At 48.0% G+C, this 27928-nt stretch overlaps 1 protein-coding gene across 8 annotated transcripts in view; it reads right to left on the bottom strand.

The window, feature by feature from the left end:
- The window catches only part of cacna1g (calcium channel, voltage-dependent, T type, alpha 1G subunit), a 685429-nt gene that overhangs the window by 385541 nt on the left and 271960 nt on the right, over nt 1–27928 (bottom strand). For all 8 annotated transcript variants that reach the window (XM_068057908.1, XM_068057913.1, XM_068057914.1 and 5 more), the window contains one exon: nt 4327–4460. In XM_068057908.1, coding sequence (XP_067914009.1) covers nt 4327–4460 — 134 coding nt within the window. The remainder of the gene's footprint in view (nt 1–4326; nt 4461–27928) is intronic.

Below are 27928 nucleotides of genomic sequence, written 5' to 3'. Positions count from 1 at the left end.
AACGGTGGCGAAGGGGCAATTAAGATTGCAACGGAGGAGGCCCGCCACTGGCCTCAATGCCGGCAGGCCCTGTACCGATCTCGGCGGCAGTGTCGAGGCCTCCTGGCGGCCGCCCTGCCGCTTGGCGACGGGGCGCTCATTACAATATGTAAATGGCCACTTACCTCTAATGAATATGCAGGCTGCAGCAATTCTGCCAGCAGGTTGGTATATTCATTTGGGAGCCTGGCACTGCCATGCCTTTAAATTCCCATCCCGTGGGGAGGGGGGAGGAGGAACTTTTCTCGGTGTGGGAGGGGTGGAGCAGGGTCAAATTCCATGGATTGGTTGGGGGGTGATGGGAAGGGGTAAAGGACAAAAGGTCTGAACGTTGAGGTGGGGGGGAAAGGTCATTTAATGACGGCAGGTATTCCGGGGGGCGGAAAGGACTGAAATGAAGTTTAATGCCAATAGGTAGGAGAGGGCATGGGAAGACTTATCCATTAATTTTTTAAACTTTACAGTAACTGGCCCTTTAAAAATTTAAATGATCAGTTAGGGTTGTAAGCCCTTTAAAAATGGTGCTGACACCAGTGCTTTGGCGCTGGACGCTGTTGCTGGCGACGGCTCACCTGCCCTCTCCACGTTTTCGGAAGGGGGTAGGGGGGGCAGCCACCCTGGCCATGATAATAAGCTGCCGCGTTTGGAATCACGGCAGCTCCGTGAGGTGGGCCCCGTGCATGTGGGCCGCAATCTTTTGCGCTTGACGCCTATTTTGGCGTTGGGCTCTTAAAATGCAGCCCATTAAGTTACATAGTTCTTCTGTGGTGCATGGAAAGACAAGTGTGTGAATGTGAAGTGAGGGACCAGCCAGAAATGGTGTTGACATGTCTCTCACTATTTCTATTTCTTGGCTTTCCGCTGATATCTAACTTCCACAATTACCTGGGGTATGCTTCCTCCCATTCCGTATCTTGTAAAAAGTATGCTGTTCTCCCATGTTTTGCTGTCTCCATTGAATCTACTTTGATGACTCTACCTTCTGAAATGTCCTCCTTTTTCCTCAGCTGAGGATTTCCCCTCTGTTATAGCCAACAAGGCCCTTGTCAGGGTCTATCCCATTTTCCCAAGTTTCAACATTGACTCCCATCTCCTTGCTCTCAAAACTGTGACAGAATTCCACTGGTCATCTCCTTCAATCCCACCAGCCACTGGTCATCTTCTGACATTTGCCTCATCTACAGCAAGATTACACCACCAAACATACCTTCCACTCCCCTCTTCTCTCTGTTTTTCAGAGTGACCATTCCCTTTGTAACACCCTGAATTACTCACCCCTACCTAAATTTGCTTCTCCCTGGCACCTTCCTGTATAAACACAGAAGATGCAATGCCTGCCCATTCACCTTCTCCAACACAGTTGTCCGGGGTCCCAAACACTCCTTCCACGCAAGGCAGTAATTTAGGTGTCCTTCCTCTTATCTGGTCTACTATATTCACTGCTCATGGTACAGTCTTCTCTACAACAGAAAGGCCATAGGCATATTAGGTAGCTGCACTATCAAACATCTTCATTCTGTCCACAAGTGCAACACCAAACCACCTGTGGCTTACCTTCCCTCCCCTCCCCTCCCATTCCCTCTCAGCCATTGGCCTTGTACACTGTTCCGTTGAAACTCAACACAAGATTCAGGAACAACATCTTGTCTTTCTCCTAGGCACCCTGCAACTCTCTGATCTGAATAGCGATTTTAGTAACTTCCAACTTTAGCTATATCCTTATTTTCACAACTGACCCCTAGATCTTCCACTTTGTCCATCTCTCCTATTATTAAATACTATTCCATATCCCGAGACAAGGAAGCCAAAGAAGAAGAAGAAGAAGATTCCATATCTAGTAATGGAAGTAATTATATATACCTTGCTGATTTTCTCCTCTTTCCTCCAAATACAAGAATTTCGAAATGTAAGAACCTAAAGGAGTAACTATTAGAAGGTGCAAGAAACAAAAGTTTTTGAAAACATCTTTAAGATATTCTTCACTTAGAAATTGGTGTTCACAGGCCATTGGACCATTTGTAGTAGACAATCATTCAATGGTACAAGAATGAAGCCATATGAGGTATCACAGGTTTGGAGCAGGCAGGATTCTGGTGGGTAATGGCTTGAGAAACCCATCACCTGGTAGGCATTTCTCCCTCTTTATAGCTGAACAGCACTCTATACAGATTTGAGTAAAAAGAGTAAAGGGTTTCAGCCACGACCAGAATAGACTGGGATAAAAACAAGAAATGCTGGAAATACTCAGCAGGTCTGGCAGCATCTGTGGAGAGAGAAGCAGAGTTAACGTTTCAGTTCTGAAGAAGAGTCACTGACCTGAAACGTTAACTCTGCTTCTCTCTCCACAGATGCTGCCAGAACGGCTGAGTATTTCCAGCATTTCTTGTTTTTATTTCAGATTTCCGGCATTTGTAGCATTTTGCTTTTATCAGAATAGACGGGGCTTTGGGCTCAGACTCCATGACAATTACATCAGTAATTGCGGCACAGTGGCGCAGTGGTTAGCACCGCAGCCTCACAGCTCCAGGGACCCGGGTTCGATTCCGGGTACTGCCTGTGTGGAGTTTGCAAGTTCTCCCTGTGTCTGCGTGGGTTTTCTCCGGGTGCTCCGGTTTCCTCCCACAAGCCAAAAGACTTGCAGGTTGATAGGTAAATTGGCCATTATAAATTGTCACTAGTATAGGTAGGTGGTAGGGAAATATAGGGACAGGTGGGGATGTTTGGTAGGAATATGGGATTAGTGTAGGATTAGTATAAATGGGTGGTTGATGTTCGGCACAGACTCGGTGGGCCGAAGGGCCTGTTTCAGTGCTGTATCTCTAATCTAAATCTAATCTAAAATATAATGCTATCCCAAATGCCAAAAAAAAGCTGAAAAACAATGGATAGACACTATCCACTAAAGTTACACGTCAGCTAAAAATGTGCACTAGCATGAGCTGTGCACTTAATATAGGAACCTGCTTGAGCCTGATCTGCCAATTTATTAGATCATGGCTGATAGATACTTCAATCTAGCACTGAAATCAATGAAAGCTCTTCAGCGAGTGGAAGTTGACAGATGTAAATGATGTGACACCAGGTGCATGTTATTGTATCCAGGGATTAAGCCTTGTGTAAAGCAATGTTATCAATAGGTTTTACATCAAGAAAAGTCAGCTAGCGTTGCTTGGACGAGATAAAAAGCCAAGCAAGAGCTGGATTCCTGGCAGGTGAAGTGGGAGTGGGGACAGAGAGTAAGGGCAGCCAAGGATATTCCGTGAGAGGGGAACAGAATGGGAGTAGGAGTGCAGGTGACCAGAAAACTCCCTGGGAGAGGAGCGGGAGTGTCCAGAGGAGTGGAGTGTAAGTAAGGGTGGCCAAAAGCAGAGCAGGAGATCCAGTGGCCAGAGAGACTATTTCCTCATTTGCCTTGTGGCAAGTTGTCTAGGTAAAGCAGGTCAATTTAACTTAATGCAGAAGAACCCTTGGTTCACTATTGAGAATTTACCTGTAACCTTCTGACTGAAGCATTATATTGAAACAGAAAAAAGATAGAAAGACAGAAAGAAAGACAGAAAAAAAGGACTTGCATGTTTTGGCGCCTTTCATAAACTTAGAATGTTCCAAAGTGCTTTACAGCCAACAAAATACTTTTGAAGAGAAACAACAGATGAAACAAGGCACAGCAATGTTAGCCAAGTGGAATAAATCAACTGGCTTGAACAGAGTTGGCTCTTTAACATGAAAGAAAAAGCACACACTAGGAAGTGCATTTCAAATGTTAACTTAAAAGTGTTTGAAGAATAATTTGAGCTATTTGAGTTTAAAGAGGGGGTACGTTTATGTTAATCAGTATGCTCTTGAACTTAACATGGACTACATTTAAAATTGATAGTGTAGCAGTGACATCATGAGTGCCTTATACAATTATCGAGCAGTATGGCAATTGGTTGACTTTTTGGCCTTTGAAGTGGGAGCAGGAGCCGGGACTTGGGAGTGAATCTTAGTGTATACTGTCATGTGAGTTTATCATTATCTTGGGCAGTCACATCTTCAGCAACCAAACCTGATGAATGTGTGTTAAAATGTATGAAATAGTAAGGTTGCATGCAACAATAGGCTAATGAAGTGAAAATGTCACAATTAACCAGAGTATTTAACAGTGACAAAGGAATTTGGATTCTGAAGCAAGACTGAATTTCAGCATTGTGTACTTCAGTGCTCCTCCATTCTCTAATCCATTCTATAATACATTCATTGGACAAAGAGGCAGCAGACAACACACATAGAGCTCAGACAACTTACCCAGCAACAACTATGAAAAAGTCGAGACGGTTCCAAGTGTCACCTAGATAACATTTCGGGCCAAAGATGCCCAGCGCAATCATCTTGGCAATCATCTCCACAGCGAAGAATGCAAAGATGAAATCATCAAAACCCTGAAAGACAGAATTACCAGTCAGTATGTCATACATGAGTGGATCCTGAGCAGGAGCATTAGGCTGATGCTAGCAGCTGCTATAAAGAACTGACATTTATGGAACTGGATCTCAGAAAACCTGTCAGGGCGCAACCCAAAAAAAAAAAACCCACAGAAAACAAAGTTATTTATGCTGTTAGGTGATGGCGCCAGTGTCAGCTATTCAGCCTCGAATCAGACTCATCTCCACTTATGATTCCTCTCCTTCACTGTGAGCTCTGAATTAAACATTAAAGATGCAGGCAATTTTTGTCTAGTGAGCAGCTTGCTTGTAACAAAGTATAGCCACAGTGAAAAGAGATTTTGATACTACTATTGCACAAACTCCTGAATATCGACAGATAGTATGAAAAGTTGGAATATCTGAGTGCAGCACTGCAGGAGGATAGGAAAGGAGTAGGGCATTCAACCCTTGAGCCTGTTCCAGAAATCAATACGATCACGGCTGATCTGTATCGTAACACTTACAGCCCGCCTTGGCTCCATAATCCTTAATTCCCTTTCCAAACAATGATCTATAAATCTCAGTTTTGACAATTTCAGCTTGCCCCCAGGCTCAGCAGGATTTGGTGGGAGAGAATTTCAGGCGGGTGAAAATCAGCGGGGGGTAAATCAGGCAGGGGAGTAAATTATATGGGGAGTAAATTGGGACGTGGTGTATATTAGACAGGGTACAAATCAGGTAGGTGTAAATCAGGACGATGTAAATCAAGACAGGGTGTAAATTGGTCAAAAGCAAATCAGATTGGATGTTAATAGGGATGGGGCACAAATCAGACTGGGTGTAAATCGGACTGGGTGTAACTCGGACTGGCAGGAAATCGGACTAGGTGTAAATCGGACTGAGTGTAAATCGACTGGGTGTAAATCAGACGGAATGTAAATCGGACTGGGTGTAAATCGGTCTGAGTGTAAATCGACTGGGTGTAAATCAGACTGCGTGTAAATCAGACTGGGTGTAAATCGGACTGGGTGCAAATCGGACGGGGTGTAAATCGGACTGGGTGCAAATCGGACGGGGTGTAAATCGGACTGGGTGTAAATCGGTCTGAGTGTAAATCGACTGGGTGTAAATCAGACTGCGTGTAAATCGGACTGAGTGTAAATCGACTGGGTGTAAATCAGACGGAATGTAAATCGGACTGGGTGTAAATCGGTCTGAGTGTAAATCGACTGGGTGTAAATCAGACTGCGTGTAAATCAGACTGGGTGTAAATCGGACTGGGTGCAAATCGGACGGGGTGTAAATCGGACTGGGTGCAAATCGGACGGGGTGTAAATCGGACTGGGTGTAAATCGGACTGGGGGTAAATCGGACTGGGGGTAAATCGGACGGGGTGAAAATCGGACGGGGTGCAAATCGGACGGGGTGTAAATCGGACTGGGTGTAAATCGGACTGAGTGTAAATCGGACTGGGGGTAAATCGGACGGGGTGTAAATTGGACGGGGTGTAAATCGGACTGGGTGTAAATTGGACTGAGTGTAAATCGGACGGGTTGTAACTCGGACTGGGTGTAAATCTGACGGGGTGCAAAATGGACTGGGTGTAAATCGGACGGGTTGTAAATTGGACTGGATGTAAATCGGATGGGTGTAAATCGGACTGGGTGTAAATTGGACGGGTTGTAAATTGGACGGGTTGTAAATTGGACTGGATGTAAATCGGATGGGTGTAAATCGGACTGGATGTAAATCGGATGGGTGTAAATTGGACTGAGTGTAAATCGGACGGGTTGTAACTCGGACTGGGTGTAAATCTGACGGGGTGCAAAATGGACTGGGTGTAAATCGGACGGGTTGTAAATTGGACTGGATGTAAATCGGATGGGTGTAAATCGGACTGGGTGTAAATTGGACGGGTTGTAAATTGGACGGGTTGTAAATTGGACTGGATGTAAATCGGACTGGGTGTAAATTGGACGGGTTGTAACTCGGACTGGGTGTAAATCTGACGGGGTGCAAAATGGACTGGGTGTAAATCGGACGGGGTGTAAATCGGACGGGTTGTAAATTGGACTGGGCGTAAATCGGACTGGGTGTAAATTGGACGGGTTGTAACTCGGACTGGGTGTAAATCTGACGGGGTGCAAAATGGACTGGGTGTAAATCGGACGGGGTGTAAATCGGATGGGTTGTAAATCGGACGGGTTGTAAATCGGACTGGGTGTAAATCGGACTCGGTGCAAATCGGACGGGGTGTAAATCGGACTGGATGTAAATCGGAATGGGTGTAAATCGGACTGGGTGCAAATCCGACTGGGTGTAAATCGGACTGGGTGTAAATCCGAATGGGTGTAAATCGGACTGGGTGTAAATCGGACGGGGAGTAAATCGGACGGGGTGCAAATCGGACTGGGTGTAAATCGGACTGGGTGTAAATCGGAATGGGTGTAAATTGGACTGGGTGTAAATCGGACGGGGAGTAAATCGGACTGGGTGTAAATCGGAATGGGTGCAAATCGGACTGGGTGTAAATCGGAATGGGTGCAAATCGGACTGGGTGTAAATCGGACTGGGTGTAAATCGGACTGGGTGTAAATTGGACGGGTTGTAAATCGGACGGGGAGTAAATCGGACGGGGAGTAAATCGGACTGGGTGTAAATCTGACTGGGTGTAAATCGGACTGGGTGTAAATCGGAATGGGTGCAAATCGGACTGGGTGTAAATCGGACTGGGTGTAAATCGGACTGGGTGTAAATTGGACGGGTTGTAAATTGGACGGGTTGTAAATTGGACTGGGTGTAAATCGGACTGGGTGTAAATTGGACGGGTTGTAAATTGGACTGGGCGTAAATCGGACTGGGTGTAAATTGGACGGGGAGTAAATCGGACGGGGTGTAAATCGGACGGGTTGTAAATTGGACTGGGCGTAAATCGGACTGGGTGTAAATTGGACGGGGAGTAAATCGGACTGGATGTAAATCGGACTGGGTGTAAATCGGACGGGGAGTAAATCGGACTGGATGTAAATCGGACGGGGAGTAAATCGGACGGGGTGTAAATCGGACTGGGTGTAAATCGGACTGGGTGTAATTCGGACTCGGTGCAAATCGGACGGGGTGTAAATCGGACTGGATGTAAATCGGACTGGATGTAAATCGGACTGGGTGTAAATCGGACTGGGTGTAAATCCGAATGGGTGTAAATCGGACTGGGTGTAAATAGGACGGGGAGTAAATCGGAATGGGTGTAAATCGGAATGGGTGTAAATTGGACTGGATGTAAATCGGACGGGGAGTAAATCGGACGGGGTGCAAATCGGACTGGGTGTAAATCGGACTGGGTGTAAATCGGAATGGGTGTAAATTGGACTGGGTGTAAATCGGAATGGGTGTAAATTGGACTGGGTGTAAATCGGACTGGGTGTAAATTGGACTGGATGTAAATCGGACGGGGAGTAAATCGGACGGGGTGCAAATCGGACTGGGTGTAAATCGGACTGGGTGTAAATCGGAATGGGTGTAAATTGGACTGGGTGTAAATCGGAATGGGTGTAAATTGGACTGGGTGTAAATCGGAATGGGTGTAAATTGGACTGGGTGTAAATCGGACTGGGTGTAAATTGGACTGGATGTAAATCGGACGGGGAGTAAATCGGACGGGGTGCAAATCGGACTGGGTGTAAATCGGACTGGGTGTAAATCGGAATGGGTGTAAATTGGACTGGGTGTAAATCGGAATGGGTGTAAATTGGACTGGGTGTAAATCGGACTGGGTGTAAATTGGACTGGATGTAAATCGGACGGGGAGTAAATCGGACGGGGTGCAAATCGGACTGGGTGTAAATCGGACTGGGTGTAAATCGGAATGGGTGTAAATTGGACTGGGTGTAAATCGGAATGGGTGTAAATTGGACTGGATGTAAATCGGACTGGGTGCAAAATGGACTGGATGTAAATTGGACGGGTTGTAAATTGGACGGGTTGTAACTCGGACTGGGTGTAAATCGGACTGGGTGTAAATCTGACGGGGTGCAAAATGGACTGGGTGTAAATCGGACGGGGTGTAAATCGGATGGGTTGTAAATTGGACTGGATGTAAATCGGACTGGGTGTAAATCGGAATGGGTGTAAATCGGAATGGGTGTAAATCGGAATGGGTGTAAATCTGACGGGGTGCAAAATGGACTGGGTGTAAATCGGACGGGGTGTAAATCGGACGGGTTGTAAATTGGACTGGGCGTAAATCGGACTGGGTGTAAATTGGACGGGGAGTAAATCGGACTGGATGTAAATCGGACTGGGTGTAAATCGGACGGGGAGTAAATCGGACTGGATGTAAATCGGACGGGGAGTAAATCGGACGGGGTGTAAATCGGACTGGGTGTAAATCGGACTGGGTGTAATTCGGAATGGGTGTAAATCGGAATGGATGTAAATCGGAATGGGTGTAAATCGGAATGGGTGTAAATCTGACGGGGTGCAAAATGGACTGGGTGTAAATCGGACGGGGTGTAAATCGGACGGGTTGTAAATTGGACTGGGCGTAAATCGGACTGGGTGTAAATTGGACGGGGAGTAAATCGGACTGGATGTAAATCGGAATGGGTGTAAATCGGAATGGATGTAAATCGGAATGGGTGTAAATCGGAATGGGTGTAAATCTGACGGGGTGCAAAATGGACTGGGTGTAAATCGGACGGGGTGTAAATCGGACGGGTTGTAAATTGGACTGGGCGTAAATCGGACTGGGTGTAAATTGGACGGGGAGTAAATCGGACTGGATGTAAATCGGACTGGGTGTAAATCGGACGGGGAGTAAATCGGACTGGATGTAAATCGGACGGGGAGTAAATCGGACGGGGTGTAAATCGGACTGGGTGTAAATCGGACTGGGTGTAATTCGGACTCGGTGCAAATCGGACGGGGTGTAAATCGGAATGGGTGTAAATCGGAATGGGTGTAAATCGGAATGGGTGCAAATCGGAATGGATGTAAATCGGAATGGGTGTAAATCGGAATGGGTGTAAATCGGAATGGGTGTAAATCGGAATGGATGTAAATCGGAATGGGTGTAAATCGGAATGGATGTAAATCGGACTGGATGTAAATCGGACTGGGTGTAAATCGGAATGGGTGTAAATCGGAATGGGTGTAAATCGGAATGGATGTAAATCGGACTGGATGTAAATCGGACTGGGTGTAAATCGGAATGGGTGTAAATCGGAATGGGTGTAAATCGGAATGGGTGTAAATCGGAATGGATGTAAATCGGAATGGGTGTAAATCGGAATGGGTGTAAATCGGAATGGGTGTAAATCGGAATGGATGTAAATCGGAATGGGTGTAAATCGGAATGGATGTAAATCGGAATGGGTGTAAATCGGAATGGGTGTAAATCGGAATGGATGTAAATCGGAATGGGTGTAAATCGGAATGGGTGTAAATCGGAATGGATGTAAATCGGAATGGGTGTAAATCGGAATGGGTGTAAATCGGAATGGATGTAAATCGGAATGGGTGTAAATCGGAATGGGTGTAAATCGGAATGGATGTAAATCGGAATGGATGTAAATCGGAATGGGTGTAAATCGGAATGGATGTAAATCGGAATGGGTGTAAATCGGAATGGGTGTAAATCGGAATGGATGTAAATCGGAATGGGTGTAAATCGGAATGGGTGTAAATCGGAATGGGTGTAAATCGGAATGGATGTAAATCGGAATGGGTGTAAATCGGAATGGGTGTAAATCGGAATGGATGTAAATCGGAATGGGTGTAAATCGGAATGGGTGTAAATCGGAATGGATGTAAATCGGAATGGGTGTAAATCGGAATGGATGTAAATCGGAATGGGTGTAAATCGGAATGGATGTAAATCGGACTGGATGTAAATCGGACTGGATGTAAATCGGAATGGATGTAAATCGGAATGGGTGTAAATCGGAATGGGTGTAAATCGGAATGGATGTAAATCGGACTGGATGTAAATCGGAATGGATGTAAATCGGAATGGGTGTAAATCGGAATGGGTATAAATCGGAATGGGTGTAAATCGGAATGGATGTAAATCGGAATGGGTGTAAATCGGAATGGGTGTAAATCGGAATGGATGTAAATCGGAATGGATGTAAATCGGACTGGATGTAAATCGGACTGGATGTAAATCGGAATGGATGTAAATCGGAATGGGTGTAAATCGGAATGGATGTAAATCGGAATGGGTGTAAATCGGAATGGGTGTAAATCGGAATGGATGTAAATCGGAATGGGTGTAAATCGGAATGGGTGTAAATCGGAATGGATGTAAATCGGAATGGGTGTAAATCGGAATGGGTGTAAATCGGAATGGATGTAAATCGGAATGGGTGTAAATCGGAATGGGTGTAAATCGGAATGGATGTAAATCGGAATGGGTGTAAATCGGAATGGGTGTAAATCGGAATGGATGTAAATCGGAATGGGTGTAAATCGGAATGGGTGTAAATCGGAATGGATGTAAATCGGAATGGGTGTAAATCGGAATGGATGTAAATCGGAATGGATGTAAATCGGACTGGGTGTAAATTGGACTGGATGTAAATCGGACTGGGTGTAAATCGGAATGGGTGTAAATCGGAATGGGTGTAAATCGGAATGGGTGTAAATCGGAATGGATGTAAATCGGAATGGGTGTAAATCGGAATGGGTGTAAATCGGAATGGATGTAAATCGGAATGGGTGTAAATCGGAATGGGTGTAAATCGGAATGGATGTAAATCGGAATGGGTGTAAATCGGAATGGATGTAAATCGGAATGGATGTAAATCGGAATGGGTGTAAATCGGAATGGATGTAAATCGGAATGGGTGTAAATCGGACTGGGTGTAAATCGGACTGGGTGTAATTCGGACTCGGTGCAAATCGGACTGGTTGTAAATCGGAATGGGTGTAAATCGGACGGGGTGTAAATCGGACTGGGTGTAAATCGGAATGGGTGTAAATCGGACTGGATGTAAATCGGACTGGGTGTAATTCGGACTGGGTGTAAATCGGACTGGGTGTAATTCGGACTCGGTGCAAATCGGACTGGATGTAAATCGGAATGGGTGTAAATCGGACGGGGTGTAAATCGGACTGGGTGTAAATCGGAATGGGTGTAAATCGGACGGGGTGTAAATCGGACTGGATGTAAATCGGAATGGGTGTAAATCGGACTGGGTGTAAATCGGACGGGGTGCGAATCGGACTGGGTGTAAATCGGACTGGATGTAAATCGGACTGGATGTAAATCGGAATGGGTGTAAATCGGACTGGGTGTAAATCGGACTGGGTGTAATTCGGACTCGGTGCAAATCGGACTGGGTGTAAATCGGAATGGGTGTAAATCGGACTGGGTGTAAATCGGACGGGGTGCGAATCGGACTGGGTGTAAATCGGACTGGATGTAAATCGGACTGGATGTAAATCGGAATGGGTGTAAATCGGAATGGGTGTAAATCGGACGGGGTGTAAATCGGACTGGGTGTAAATCGGAATGGATGTAAATCGGAATGGGTGTAAATCGGACTGGGTGTAAATCGGAATGGGTGTAAATCGGACGGGGTGTAAATCGGACTGGGTGTAAATCGGACTGGGTGTAAATCGGACGGGGAGTAAATCGGACGGGGTGCAAATCGGACTGGGTGTAAATCGGACTGGATGTAAATCGGAATGGGTGTAAATCGGACTGGGTGTAAATCGGACTGGATGTAAATCGGAATGGGAGTAAATCGGACGGGGTGCAAATCGGACTGGGTGTAAATCGGACTGGATGTAAATCGGAATGGGAGTAAATCGGACGGGGTGCAAATCGGACTGGGTGTAAATTGGACTGGATGTAAATCGGAATGGGTGTAAATCGGACTGGGTGTAAATCGGACGGGGAGTAAATCGGACGGGGTGCAAATCGGAATGGGTGTAAATCGGACTGGGTGTAATTCGGACGGGGAGTAAATCGGACTGGGTGTAAATCGGACTGGGTGTAAATTGGACTGGATGTAAATCGGAATGGGTGTAAATCGGACTGGGTGTAAATCGGACGGGGAGTAAATCGGACTGGATGTAAATCGGACGGGGTGTAAATCGGACTGGATGTAAATCGGACGGGGTGTAAATCGGACGGGGAGTAAATCGGACTGGATGTAAATCGGAATGGATGTAAATCGGACTGGGTGTAATTCGGACTCGGTGCAAATCGGACTGGATGTAAATCGGAATGGGTGTAAATCGGACGGGGTGTAAATCGGACGGGGTGTAAATCGGACGGGGTGTAAATCGGACGGGGAGTAAATCGGACTGGATGTAAATCGGAATGGGTGTAAATCGGACTGGATGTAAATCGGACGGGGTGTAAATCGGACGGGGAGTAAATCGGACTGGATGTAAATCGGAATGGGTGTAAATCGGACTGGATGTAAATCGGACGGGGTGTAAATCGGACGGGGAGTAAATCGGACTGGATGTAAATCGGACTGGGTGTAAATCGGACTGGATGTAAATCGGACGGGGTGTAAATCGGACGGGGAGTAAATCGGACTGGATGTAAATCGGAATGGATGTAAATCGGACGGGGTGTAAATCGGACGGGGCGTAAATCGGACTGGATGTAAATCGGACTGGATGTAAATCGGACGGGGTGTAAATCGGACTGGATGTAAATCGGACTGGATGTAAATTGGACTGGGTGTAAATCGGACTGGATGTAAATCGGACGGGGTGTAAATCGGACTGGATGTAAATCGGACGGGGTGTAAATCGGACGGGGAGTAAATCGGACTGGATGTAAATCGGACTGGGTGTAAATCGGACTGGATGTAAATCGGAATGGGTGTAAATCGGACGGGGTGTAAATCGGACTGGGTGTAAATCGGACTGGGTGTAAATCGGACGGGGAGTAAATCGGACGGGGTGCAAATCGGACTGGGTGTAAATCGGACGGGGAGTAAATCGGACGGGGTGCAAATCGGAATGGGTGTAAATTGGACTGGGTGTAAATCGGAATGGGTGTAAATTGGACTGGGTGTAAATCGGACGGGGAGTAAATCGGACGGGGTGCAAATCGGACTGGGTGTAAATCGGACTGGGTGTAAATCGGAATGGATGTAAATTGGACTGGATGTAAATCGGAATGGGTGTAAATCGGACGGGGTGTAAATCGGACTGGATGTAAATCGGACGGGGTGTAAATCGGACGGGGAGTAAATCGGACGGGGTGCAAATCGGACTGGGTGTAAATCGGACTGGGTGTAAATCGGAATGGGTGTAAATTGGACTGGGTGTAAATCGGACGGGGAGTAAATCGGACGGGGTGCAAATCGGACTGGGTGTAAATCGGACGGGGAGTAAATCAGACTGGATGTAAATCGGACGGGGTGTAATTCGGACTGGGTGTAAATCGGAATGGGTGTAAATTGGACTGGGTGCAAATCGGAATGGGTGTAAATTGGACTGGGTGCAAATCGGAATGGGTGTAAATCGGAATGGGTGTAAATTGGACTGGGTGCAAATCGGAATGGGTGTAAATTGGACTGGGTGCAAATCGGAATGGGTGTAAATCGGAATGGGTGTAAATTGGACTGGGTGTAAATCGGAATGGATGTAAATCGGACTGGGTGTAATTCGGACTGGGTGTAAATCGGAATGGGTGTAAATTGGACTGGGTGTAAATCGGACGGGGTGTAAATCGGACTGGGTGTAAATCGGAATGGGTGTAAATTGGACTGGGTGTAAATCGGAATGGATGTAAATCGGACTGGGTGTAAATCGGACTCGGTGCAAATCGGACGGGGTGTAAATCGGAATGGGTGTAAATTGGACTGGGTGTAAATCGGAATGGATGTAAATCGGAATGGGTGTAAATCGGACTGGGTGCAAATCCGACTGGGTGTAAATCGGACTGGGTGTAAATCCGAATGGGTGTAAATCGGACTGGGTGTAAATCGGACGGGGAGTAAATCGGACGGGGTGCAAATCGGACTGGGTGTAAATCCGAATGGGTGTAAATCGGACTGGGTGTAAATCGGACTGGGTGTAAATCGGAATGGGTGTAAATTGGACTGGGTGTAAATCGGAATGGGTGTAAATCGGAATGGGAGTAAATCGGACGGGGTGCAAATCGGACTGGGTGTAAATCGGACTGGGTGTAAATCGGAATGGGTGTAAATTGGACTGGGTGTAAATCGGAATGGGTGTAAATTGGACTGGGTGTAAATCGGAATGGGTGTAAATTGGACTGGATGTAAATCGGAATGGGTGTAAATTGGACTGGGTGTAAATCGGAATGGGTGTAAATTGGACTGGGTGTAAATCGGACTGGGTGTAAATTGGACTGGATGTAAATCGGAATGGGTGTAAATTGGACTGGATGTAAATCGGAATGGGTGTAAATTGGACTGGGTGTAAATCGGAATGGGTGTAAATTGGACTGGATGTAAATCGGAATGGGTGTAAATTGGACTGGGTGTAAATCGGACTGGGTGTAAATTGGACTGGGTGTAAATTGGACGGGGTGTAAATCGGAATGGGTGTAAATTGGACTGGATGTAAATCGGAATGGGTGTAAATTGGACTGGGTGTAAATCGGAATGGGTGTAAATTGGACTGGATGTAAATCGGAATGGGTGTAAATTGGACTGGGTGTAAATCGGAATGGGTGTAAATTGGACTGGGTGTAAATCGGACTGGGTGTAAATTGGACTGGATGTAAATCGGAATGGGTGTAAATTGGACTGGATGTAAATCGGAATGGGTGTAAATTGGACTGGGTGTAAATCGGAATGGGTGTAAATTGGACTGGATGTAAATCGGAATGGGTGTAAATTGGACTGGGTGTAAATCGGACTGGGTGTAAATTGGACTGGGTGTAAATCGGACTGGGTGTAAATTGGACTGGGTGTAAATCGGAATGGGTGTAAATTGGACTGGATGTAAATCGGAATGGATGTAAATTGGACTGGGTGTAAATCGGACTGGGTGTAAATTGGACTGGGTGTAAATCGGACTGGGTGTAAATTGGACTGGGTGTAAATCGGACTGGGTGTAAATTGGACTGGGTGTAAATCGGACTGGATGTAAATCGGAATGGATGTAAATCGGACTGAGTGTAAATCGGACTGGGTGTAAATTGGACTGGGTGTAAATCGGACTGAGTGGAAATCGGACTGGGTGTAAATTGGACTGGGTGTAAATTGGACTGGGTGTAAATCGGACTGGGTGTAAATTGGACTGGGTGTAAATCGGAATGGATGTAAATCGGAATGGATGTAAATCGGACTGAGTGTAAATCGGACTGGGTGTAAATTGGACTGGGTGTAAATCGGACTGGGTGTAAATTGGACTGGGTGTAAATCGGACTGGGTGTAAATCGGAATGGGTGTAAATTGGACTGGATGTAAATCGGAATGGATGTAAATCGGACTGAGTGTAAATCGGACTGGGTGTAAATTGGACTGGGTGTAAATCGGACTGGGTGTAAATTGGACTGGGTGTAAATCGGACTGGGTGTAATTCGGAATGGGTGTAAATTGGACTGGATGTAAATCGGACGGGGAGTAAATCGGACGGGGTGCAAATCGGACTGGGTGTAAATCGGACTGGGTGTAAATCGGAATGGGTGTAAATTGGACTGGGTGTAAATCGGAATGGGTGTAAATTGGACTGGGTGTAAATCGGAATGGGTGTAAATCGGACTGGATGTAAATCGGAATGGGTGTAAATCGGACTGGGTGTAAATCCGAATGGGTGTAAATCGGACTGGGTGTAAATCGGACGGGGAGTAAATCGGACGGGGTGCAAATCGGACTGGGTGTAAATCCGAATGGGTGTAAATCGGACTGGGTGTAAATCCGAATGGGTGTAAATCGGACTGGATGTAAATCGGACGGGGTGTAAATCGGACGGGGCATAAATCAGTTGGGTGTAAATCGGACGCGGTGTAAATCAGACGGGTGTAAATCGGACGGGGTGTAAATCGGACGGGTGTAAATAGGACGGGGCATAAATCAGATGGGTGTAAATCGGACGGGGCGTAAATCGGACGGGGTGTAAAACGGACGGGGTGCGAATCGGACTGGATGTAAAACGGACTGGATGTAAATCGGACTGGGTGTAAATCGGACGTGTGTAAATAGGACGGGGCATAAATCAGATGGGTGTAAATCGGACGGGGTGTAAATCGGACGGGGTGCGAATCGGACGGGATGTAAAACGGACTGGATGTAAATCGGACTGGATGTAAATCGGAATGGGTGTAAATCGGACTGGGTGTAAATCCGAATGGGTGTAAATCCGAATGGGTGTAAATCGGACTGGGTGTAAATCCGAATGGGTGTAAATCGGACTGGGTGTAAATCGGACTGGGTGTAAATCGGACGGGGTGTAAATCGGACGTGTGTAAATAGGACGGGGCATAAATCAGATGGGTGTAAATCGGACGGGGTGTAAATCGGACGGGGTGCGAATCGGACGGGATGTAAAACGGACTGGATGTAAATCGGACTGGGTGTAAATCCGAATGGGTGTAAATCGGACTGGGTGTAAATCCGAATGGGTGTAAATCGGACTGGGTGTAAATCCGAATGGGTGTAAATCGGACTGGGTGTAAATCGGACGGGGAGTAAATCGGACGGGGTGCAAATCGGACTGGGTGTAAATCGGACGGGGTGTAAATCGGACGGGGCATAAATCAGTTGGGTGTAAATCGGACGCGGTGTAAATCAGACGGGTGTAAATCGGACGGGGTGTAAATCGGACGGGTGTAAATAGGACGGGGCATAAATCAGATGGGTGTAAATCGGACGGGGCGTAAATCGGACGGGGTGTAAAACGGACGGGGTGCGAATCGGACTGGATGTAAAACGGACTGGATGTAAATCGGACGGGGTGTAAATCCGACTGGGTGTAAATCGGACGGGGTGTAAATCGGACGTGTGTAAATAGGACGGGGCATAAATCAGATGGGTGTAAATCGGACGGGGTGTAAATCGGACGGGGTGCGAATCGGACGGGATGTAAAACGGACTGGATGTAAATCGGACGGGGTGTAAATCTGACTGGGTGTAAATCGGACTGGGTGTAAATCGGAAGGTGTGTAAATCGGACTGCGTGTAAATCGGACTGGTAGTAAATCAGACGTGGCGTAAATCGGACTGGGTGTAAATCAGACGGGGCGTAAATCGGTCTGGGTGTAAATCGGACGGGGTGTAAATCGGACGGGGTGTAAATCGGAATGGGTGTAAATCGGACTGGATGTAAATCGGACCGGGTGTAAATCAGACGGGGTGTAACTCGGACGGGGTGTAAATCGGACTGGGTGGAACTCGGACTGGATGTAAATCGGACGGGGTGTAAATCGGACGGGGTGTAAATCGGACTGGGTGTAAATCCGACTGGGTGTAAATCAGACTCGGTTTAAATCGGACGGGGCGTAAATCGGACTGGGTGTAAATCGGACGGGGTGTAAATCAGACGGGGCGCAAATCAGATGGGTGTAAATCCGACTGGGTGTTAATCGGACGGGGTGTAAAGCGGACTGGGTGTAAATCGGACTGGGTGTAAATCCGACTGGGTGTAAATCAGACTCGGTTTAAATCGGACGGGGCGTAAATCGGACTGGGTGTAAATCGGACGGGGTGTAAATCAGACGGGGCGCAAATCAGATGGGTGTAAATCCGACTGGGTGTAAATCGGACTGGATGTAAATCCGACTGGGTGTAAATCCGACTGGGTGTAAATCGGACTGGGTGTAAATCGGAAGGTGTGTAAATCCGACTGGGTGTAAATCGGACTGGATGTAAATCGGACTGCGTGTAAATCGGACTGGTAGTAAATCAGACGGGGCGTAAATCGGACTGGGTGTAAATCGGACTGGGTGTAAATCGGACTGGGTGCAAATCGGACGGGTTGTAAATCGGACTGGATGTAAATCGGACTGGATGTAAATCGGACTGCGTGTAAATCGGACTGGTAGTAAATCAGACGGGGCGTAAATCGGACTGGGTGTAAATCAGACGGGGCGTAAATCGGTCTGGGTGTAAATCGGACGGGGTGTAAATCGGACTGGGTGTAAATCGGAATGGGTATAAATCGGACTGGATGTAAATCGGACCGGATGTAAATCGGACCGGGTGTAAATCAGACGGGGTGTAACTCGCAAAAGGTGTAAATCGGACGGGGTGTAAATCGGACTGGGTGGAACTCGGACTGGATGTAAATCAGACTGGGTGTAATTCGGACTGGGTGTAAATCGGACGGGGTGTAAATCGGACTGGGTGTAATTCGGACTGGGTGTAATTCGGACTGGGTGTAAATCGGACGGGGTGTAAATCGGACTGGGTGTAAATCCGACTGGGTGTAAATCAGACTCGGTTTAAATCGGACGGGGCGTAAATTGGACTGGGTGTAAATCAGACGGGGCGCAAATCAGATGGGTGTAAATCCGACTGGGTGTTCATCGGACGGGGTGTAAAGCGGATAAGATATCAATCGGACTGGTGTAAATCGGACTGGGTGTAAATCGGACGGGGCGTGAATCAGACTGGGGGTAAATCGGACTGGGTGTAACTCGGACGGTGTGTAAATCGGACTGGGCGTAAATCGGACTGGGTGTATATCGGACTGGGTGTAACTCGGACGGGGTGTAAATCGGACGGGGCATGAATCAGACTGGGTGTAAATCGGACGGGGTGTAATCAGACTGGGTGTAAATCGGACGGGGCGTAAATCAGACTGGGTGTAAATCGGACGGGGCAGAAAATCAGAAGGGTGTAAATCGGACGGGGTGTAAATCGGACGGGGTGTAAAACGGACGGGGTGCGAATCGGACTGGATGTAAATCTGACGGGGTGTAAATCGGACTGGATGTAAATCTGACGGGGTGTAAATCGGACTGGGTGTAAATCAGACGGGGCGTAAATCGGTCTGGGTGTAAATCGGACGGGGTGTAAATCGGACTGGGTGTAAATCGGAATGGGTGTAAATCGGAATGGGTATAAATCGGACTGGATGTAAATCGGACCGGATGTAAATCGGACCGGGTGTAAATCAGACGGGGTGTAACTCGCACGGGGTGTAAATCGGACTGGGTGGAACTCGGACTGGATGTAAATCGGACTGGGTGTAATTCGGACTGGGTGTAAATCGGACGGGGTGTAAATCGGACGGGGTGTAAATCGGACTGGGTGTAAATCCGACTGGGTGTAAATCAGACTCGGTTTAAATCGGACGGGGCGTAAACCGGACTGGGTGTAAATCGGACGGGGTGTAAATCAGACGGGGCGCAAATCAGATGGGTGTAAATCCGACTGGGTGTTCATCGGACGGGGTGTAAAGCGGATAAGATATCAATCGGACTGGTGTAAATCGGACTGGGTGTAAATCGGACGGGGCGTGAATCAGACTGGGGGTAAATCGGACTGGGTGTAACTCGGACGGTGTGTAAATCGGACTGGGCGTAAATCGGACTGGGTGTATATCGGACTGGGTGTAACTCGGACGGGGTGTAAATCGGACGGGGCATGAATCAGACTGGGTGTAAATCGGACGGGGTGTAATCAGACTGGGTGTAAATCGGACGGGGCGTAAATCAGACTGGGTGTAAATCGGACGGGGCAGAAAATCAGAAGGGTGTAAATCGGATGGGGTGTAAATCGGACGGGTGTAAATCGGACGGGGCATAAATCAGATGGGTGTAAATCGGACTGGGTGTAAATCGGACTGGATGTAAATCGGACGGGTGTAAATCGGACGGGGCATAAATCAGATGGGTGTAAATCGGACTGGGTGTAAATCGGAATGGGTGCAAATCGGACGGGGTGTAAATCGGACTGGGTGCAAATCGGACGGGGTGTAAATCGGACTGCGTGTAAATCAGACGGGGCGTAAATCGGTCTGGGTGTAAATCGGACGGGTGTAAATCGGACGGGGCGTAAATCGGTCTGGGTGTAAATCGGACGGGTGTAAATCGGACGGGGCATAAATCAGATGGGTGTAAATCGGACTGGGTGTAAATTGGACGGGGCGTAAATCGGAATGGATGTAAATTGGACTGAGTGTAAATCGGACGGGGTGTAACGCGGACTGGATGTAAATCGGACTGGGTGAAAATCGGACTGGGTGTAAATTGGACTGGGTGTAAATTGGACGGGGCGTAAATCGGAATGGATGTAAATTGGACTGGATGTAAATCGGACTGGGTGAAAATTGGAATGGGTGTAAATCGGACTGGATGTAAATTGGACTGGATGTAAATTGGACTGAGTGTAAATCGGACGGGGCATAAATCAGACTCGGTTTAAATCGGACGGGGCGTAAATCGGACTGGGTGTAAATCGGACGGGACGTAAATCAGGCTCGGTTTAAATCGGACGGGGCGTAAATCGGACTGGGTGTAAATCAGACGTACGTAAATCGGTCTGGGTGTAAATCGGACGGGTGTAAATCGGACGGGGCATAAATCAGATGGGTGTAAATCGGACTGGGTGTAAATTGGACGGGGCGTAAATCGGAATGGATGTAAATTGGACTGAGTGTAAATCGGACGGGGTGTAACGCGGACTGGATGTAAATCGGACTGGGTGAAAATCGGACTGGGTGTAAATTGGACTGGGTGTAAATTGGACGGGGCGTAAATCGGAATGGATGTAAATTGGACTGGATGTAAATCGGACTGGGTGAAAATTGGAATGGGTGTAAATCGGACTGGATGTAAATTGGACTGGATGTAAATTGGACTGAGTGTAAATCGGACGGGGCATAAATCAGACTCGGTTTAAATCGGACGGGGCGTAAATCGGACTGGGTGTAAATCGGACGGGACGTAAATCAGGCTCGGTTTAAATCGGACGGGGCGTAAATCGGACTGGGTGTAAATCGGACTGGGTGTAAATCGGACGGGACGTAAATCAGGTGGGTGTAAATCCGACTGGGTGTTAATCGGACGGGGTGTAAAGCGGACTAGATATCAATCGGACTGGTGTAAATCGGCCTGGGTGTAAATGGGACTGGGCGTGAATCAGACTGGGTGTAAATCGGACTGGGTGTAACTCGGATGGGGTGTAAATTGGACTGGGCGTAAATCGGACTGGGTGTAAATCGGACTGGGATTAACTCGGACGGGGTGTAAATTGGACGGGGCGTAAATCAGACAGGGTGTAAATCGGACGGGGCGTAAATCAGACTGGGAGTAAATCGGACGGGGCATAAATCAGACTGGGTGTAAATCGGACGGGGTGTAAATCGGACGGGTGTAAATCGGACAGGGCGAAAATCAGACTGGGTGTAAATCGGACGGGGCATAAATCAGACGGGTGTAAATCGGACGGGGTGTAAATCGGACGGGTGTAAATCGGACAGGGCATAAATCAGATGGGTGTAAATCGGACGGTGTGAAAATCGGACGGGGTGTAAATCGGACGGGGTGTAAATCGGAATGGGTGTAAATCGGACGGGGTGTAAATCGGACGGGTGTAAATCGGACAGGGCATAAATCAGATGGGTGTAAATCGGACGGTGTGAAAATCGGACGGGGTGTAAATCGGACGGGGTGTAAATCGGACGGGGTGTAAATCGGAATGGGTGTAAATCGGAATGGGTGTAAATCCGACTGGGTGCAAATCGGACTTGGTGTAAAATGGACTGGGTGCAAATCGGAATGGGTGTAAATCGGACGGGGTGTAAATCGGACGGGGTGTAAATCGGAAAGGGTGTAAATCGGACGGGGTGTAAAGCGGAATGGGTGTAAATCGGAATGGGTGTAAATCGGACGGGGTGCAAATCGGACTGGGTGTAAATCGGAATGGGTGTAAATCGGACGGGGTGTAAATCGGAATGGGTGTAAATCGGACGGGGTGTAAATCGGACTGGGTGTAAATCGGACTGGTGTAAATCGGCCTGGGTGTAAATGGGACTGGGCGTGAATCAGACTGGGTGTAAATCGGACTGGGTGTAACTCGGACGGGGTGTAAATTGGACTGGGCGTAAATCGGACTGGGTGTAAATCGGACTGGGTGTAAATCGGACGTGTGTAAATAGGACGGGGCATAAATCAGATGGGTGTAAATCGGACGGGGTGTAAATCGGACGGGGTGCGAATCGGACGGGATGTAAAACGGACTGGATGTAAATCAGATGGGTGTAAATCGGACTGGGTGTAAATCGGACTGGGTGTAAATCGGACTGGATGTAAATCGGAATGGGTGTAAATCGGACTGGGTGTAAATCGGACTGGGTGTAAATCGGAATGGGTGTAAATCGGACTGGGTGTAAATCGGACTGGGTGTAAATCGGACTGGATGTAAATCAGATGGGTGTAAATCGGACTGGGTGTAAATCGGACTGGGTGTAAATCGGACTGGATGTAAATCGGAATGGGTGTAAATCGGACTGGGTGTAAATCGGACTGGGTGTAAATCGGACTGGATGTAAATCGGAATGGGTGTAAATCGGACTGGGTGTAAATCGGACTGGGTGCAAATCGGACGGGTTGTAAATCGGACTGGATGTAAATCTGACGGGGTGTAAATCGGACTGGATGTCAATCGGACTGGATGTAAATCGGACTGCGTGTAAATCGGACTGGTAGTAAATCAGACGTGGCGTAAATCGGACTGGGTGTAAATCAGACGGGGCGTAAATCGGTCTGGGTGTAAATCGGACGGGGTGTAAATCGGACTGGATGTAAATCGGAATGGGTGTAAATCGGACTGGGTGTAAATCGGACTGGGTGTAAATCGGACTGGATGTAAATCAGATGGGTGTAAATCGGACTGGGTGTAAATCGGACTGGGTGTAAATCGGACTGGATGTAAATCGGAATGGGTGTAAATCGGACTGGGTGTAAATCGGACTGGGTGTAAATCGGAATGGGTGTAAATCGGACTGGGTGTAAATCGGACTGGGTGTAAATCGGACTGGATGTAAATCAGATGGGTGTAAATCGGACTGGGTGTAAATCGGACTGGGTGTAAATCGGACTGGATGTAAATCGGAATGGGTGTAAATCGGACTGGGTGTAAATCGGACTGGGTGTAAATCGGACTGGATGTAAATCGGAATGGGTGTAAATCGGACTGGGTGTAAATCGGACTGGGTGCAAATCGGACGGGTTGTAAATCGGACTGGATGTAAATCTGACGGGGTGTAAATCGGACTGGATGTCAATCGGACTGGATGTAAATCGGACTGCGTGTAAATCGGACTGGTAGTAAATCAGACGTGGCGTAAATCGGACTGGGTGTAAATCAGACGGGGCGTAAATCGGTCTGGGTGTAAATCGGACGGGGTGTAAATCGGACTGGGTGTAAATCGGAATGGGTGTAAATCGGACTGGATGTAAATCGGACCGGATGTAAATCGGACCGGGTGTAAATCAGACGGGGTGTAACTCGGACGGGGTGTAAATCGGACTGGGTGGAACTCGGACTGGATGTAAATCGGACTGGGTGTAATTCGGACTGGGTGTAAATCGGACGGGGTGTAAATCGGACGGGGTGTAAATCGGACTGGGTGTAAATCCGACTGGGTGTAAATCAGACACGGTTTAAATCGGACGGGGCGTAAATCGGACGGGGCGCAAATCAGATGGGTGTAAATCGGACTGGGTGTAACTCGGACGGTGTGTAAATCGGACTGGGCGTAAATCGGACTGGGTGTAAATCGGACTGGGTGTAACTCGGACGGGGTGTAAATCGGACGGGGTGTAAATCGGACTGGGTGTTAATCGGACAGGGTGTAAAGCGGATAAGATATCAATCGGACTGGTGTAAATCGGACTGAGTGTAAATCGGACGGGGCATGAATCAGACTGGGGGTAAATCGGACTGGGTGTAACTCGGACGGTGTGTAAATCGGACTGGGCGTAAATCGGACTGGGTGTAAATCGGACTGGGTGTAACTCGGACGGGGTGTAAATCGGACGGGGCATGAATCAGACTGGGTGTAAATCGGATGGGGTGTAAATCAGACTTGGTGTAAATCGGACGGGGCGTAAATCAGACTGGGTGTAAATCGGACGGGGCAGAAAATCAGAAGGGTGTAAATTGGACGGGGTGTAAATCGGACGGGTGTAAATCGGACGGGGCATAAATCAGATGGGTGTAATTCGGACGGGATGTAAATCGGACTGGATGTAAATCGGACTGGGTGCAAATCGGACGGGGTGTAAATCGGACTGGGTGCAAATCGGACGGGGTGTAAATCGGAATGGGTGTAAATCGGACTGGGTGTAAATCGGAATGGGTGCAAATCGGACTGGGTGTAAATCGGAATGGGTGCAAATCGGACGGGGTGTAAATCGGACTGGGTGCAAATCGGACGGGGTGTAAATCGGACTGGATGTAAATCTGACGGGGTGCAAATCGGACGGGGTGTAAATCGGACTGCGTGTAAATCGGACTGGTAGAAAATCAGACGGGGCGTAAATCGGACTGGGTGTAAATCAGACGGGGCGTAAATCGGTCTGGGTGTAAATCGGACGGGGTGTAAATCGGACGGGGTGTAAATTGGACGGGGCGTAAATCGGAATGGATGTAAATCGGACGGGGCATAAATCAGACTCGGTTTAAATCGGACTGGATGTAAATCGGACTGGGTGAAAATCAGACTGGGTGTAAATTGGACGGGGCGTAAATCGGACTGGGTGTAAATCGGACGGGGCATAAATCAGACTCGGTTTAAATCGGACGGGGCGTAAATCGGACTGGGTGTAAATCGGACTGGGTGAAAATTGGAATGGGTGTAAATCGGACTGAGTGTAAATCGGACTGGGTGTAAATCGGACGGGGCATAAATCAGACTCGGTTTAAATCGGACGGGGCGTAAATCGGACTGGGTGTAAATCGGACGGGGTGTAAATCGGACTGGGTGTAAATCGGACGGGACGTAAATCAGGCTCGGTTTAAATCGGACGGGGCGTAAATCGGACTGGGTGTAAATCGGACGGGGTGTGAATCAGACGGGGCGCAAATCAGATGGGTGTAAATCCGACTGGGTGTTAATCGGACGGGGTGTAAAGCGGACTAGATATCAATCGGACTGGTGTAAATCGGCCTGGGTGTAAATGGGACTGGGCGTGAATCAGACTGGGTGTAAATCGGACTGGGTGTAACTCGGACGGGGTGTAAATTGGACTGGGCGTAAATCGGACTGGGTGTAAATCGGACTGGGATTAACTCGGACGGGGTGTAAATTGGACGGGGCGTAAATCAGACAGGGTGTAAATCGGACGGGGCGTAAATCAGACTGGGAGTAAATCGGACGGGGCATAAATCAGACTGGGTGTAAATCGGACGGGGTGTAAATCGGACGGGTGTAAATCGGACAGGGCGAAAATCAGACTGGGTGTAAATCGGACGGGGCATAAATCAGACGGGTGTAAATCGGACGGGGTGTAAATCGGACGGGTGTAAATCGGACAGGGCATAAATCAGATGGGTGTAAATCGGACGGTGTGAAAATCGGACGGGGTGTAAATCGGACGGGGTGTAAATCGGAATGGGTGTAAATCGGACGGGGTGTAAATCGGACGGGGCATAAATCAGTTGGGTGTAAATCGGACGCGGTGTAAATCAGACGGGTGTAAATCGGACGGGGTGTAAATCGGACGGGTGTAAATAGTACGGGGCATAAATCAGATGGGTGTAAATCGGACGGGGTGTAAATCGGACTTGGTGTAAAATGGACTGGGTGCAAATCGGAATGGGTGTAAATCGGACGGGGTGTAAATCGGACGGGGTGTAAATCGGAAAGGGTGTAAATCGGACGGGGTGTAAAGCGGAATGGGTGTAAATCGGAATGGGTGTAAATCCGACTGGGTGCAAATCGGACTTGGTGTAAAATGGACTGGGTGCAAATCGGAATGGGTGTAAATCGGACGGGGTGTAAATCGGACGGGGTGTAAATCGGAAAGGGTGTAAATCGGACGGGGTGTAAAGCGGAATGGGTGTAAATCGGAATGGGTGTAAATCGGACGGGGTGCAAATCGGACTGGGTGTAAATCGGAATGGGTGTAAATCGGACGGGGTGTAAATCGGAATGGGTGTAAATCGGACGGGGTGTAAATCGGACTGGGTGTAAATCGGACTGGTGTAAATCGGCCTGGGTGTAAATGGGACTGGGCGTGAATCAGACTGGGTGTAAATCGGACTGGGTGTAACTCGGACGGGGTGTAAATTGGACTGGGCGTAAATCGGACTGGGTGTAAATCGGACGGGGTGTAAATCAGACGGGGTGCGAATCGGACGGGATGTAAAACGGACTGGATGTAAATCAGATGGGTGTAAATCGGACTGGGTGTAAATCGGACTGGGTGTAAATCGGACTGGATGTAAATCGGAATGGGTGTAAATCGGACTGGGTGTAAATCGGACTGGGTGCAAATCGGACGGGTTGTAAATCGGACTGGATGTAAATCTGACGGGGTGTAAATCGGACTGGATGTCAATCGGACTGGATGTAAATCGGACTGCGTGTAGATCGGACTGGTAGTAAATCAGACGTGGCGTAAATCGGACTGGGTGTAAATCAGACGGGGCGTAAATCGGTCTGGGTGTAAATCGGACGGGGTGTAAATCGGACTGGGTGTAAATCGGAATGGGTGTAAATCGGACTGGATGTAAATCGGACCGGATGTAAATCGGACCGGGTGTAAATCAGACGGGGTGTAACTCGGACGGGGTGTAAATCGGACTGGGTGGAACTCGGACTGGATGTAAATCGGACTGGGTGTAATTCGGACTGGGTGTAAATCGGACGGGGTGTAAATCGGACGGGGTGTAAATCGGACTGGGTGTAAATCCGACTGGGTGTAAATCAGACACGGTTTAAATCGGACGGGGCGTAAATCGGACGGGGCGCAAATCAGATGGGTGTAAATCCGACTGGGTGTTAATCGGACAGGGTGTAAAGCGGATAAGATATCAATCGGACTGGTGTAAATCGGACTGAGTGTAAATCGGACGGGGCATGAATCAGACTGGGGGTAAATCGGACGGTGTGTAAATCGGACTGGGCGTAAATCGGACTGGGTGTAAATCGGACTGGGTGTAACTCGGACGGGGTGTAAATCGGACGGGGCATGAATCAGACTGGGTGTAAATCGGACGGGGTGTAAATCAGACTGGGTGTAAATCGGACGGGGCGTAAATCAGACTGGGTGTAAATCGGACGGGGCAGAAAATCAGAAGGGTGTAAATCGGACGGGGTGTAAATCGGACGGGTGTAAATCGGACGGGGCATAAATCAGATGGGTGTAATTCGGACGGGATGTAAATCGGACTGGATGTAAATCGGACTGGGTGTAATTCGGACTCGGTGCAAATCGGACGGGGTGTAAATCGGACTGGGTGCAAATCGGACGGGGTGTAAATCGGAATGGGTGTAAATCGGACTGGGTGCAAATCCGACTGGGTGTAAATCGGACTGGGTGTAAATCCGAATGGGTGTAAATCGGACTGGGTGTAAATCGGACGGGG

Source organism: Heterodontus francisci, chromosome 26, assembly GCF_036365525.1.
Source record: "Heterodontus francisci isolate sHetFra1 chromosome 26, sHetFra1.hap1, whole genome shotgun sequence".
Classification (NCBI taxonomy): domain Eukaryota; kingdom Metazoa; phylum Chordata; class Chondrichthyes; order Heterodontiformes; family Heterodontidae; genus Heterodontus; species Heterodontus francisci.
This window is presented reverse-complemented; position numbering and strand designations above follow the sequence as displayed.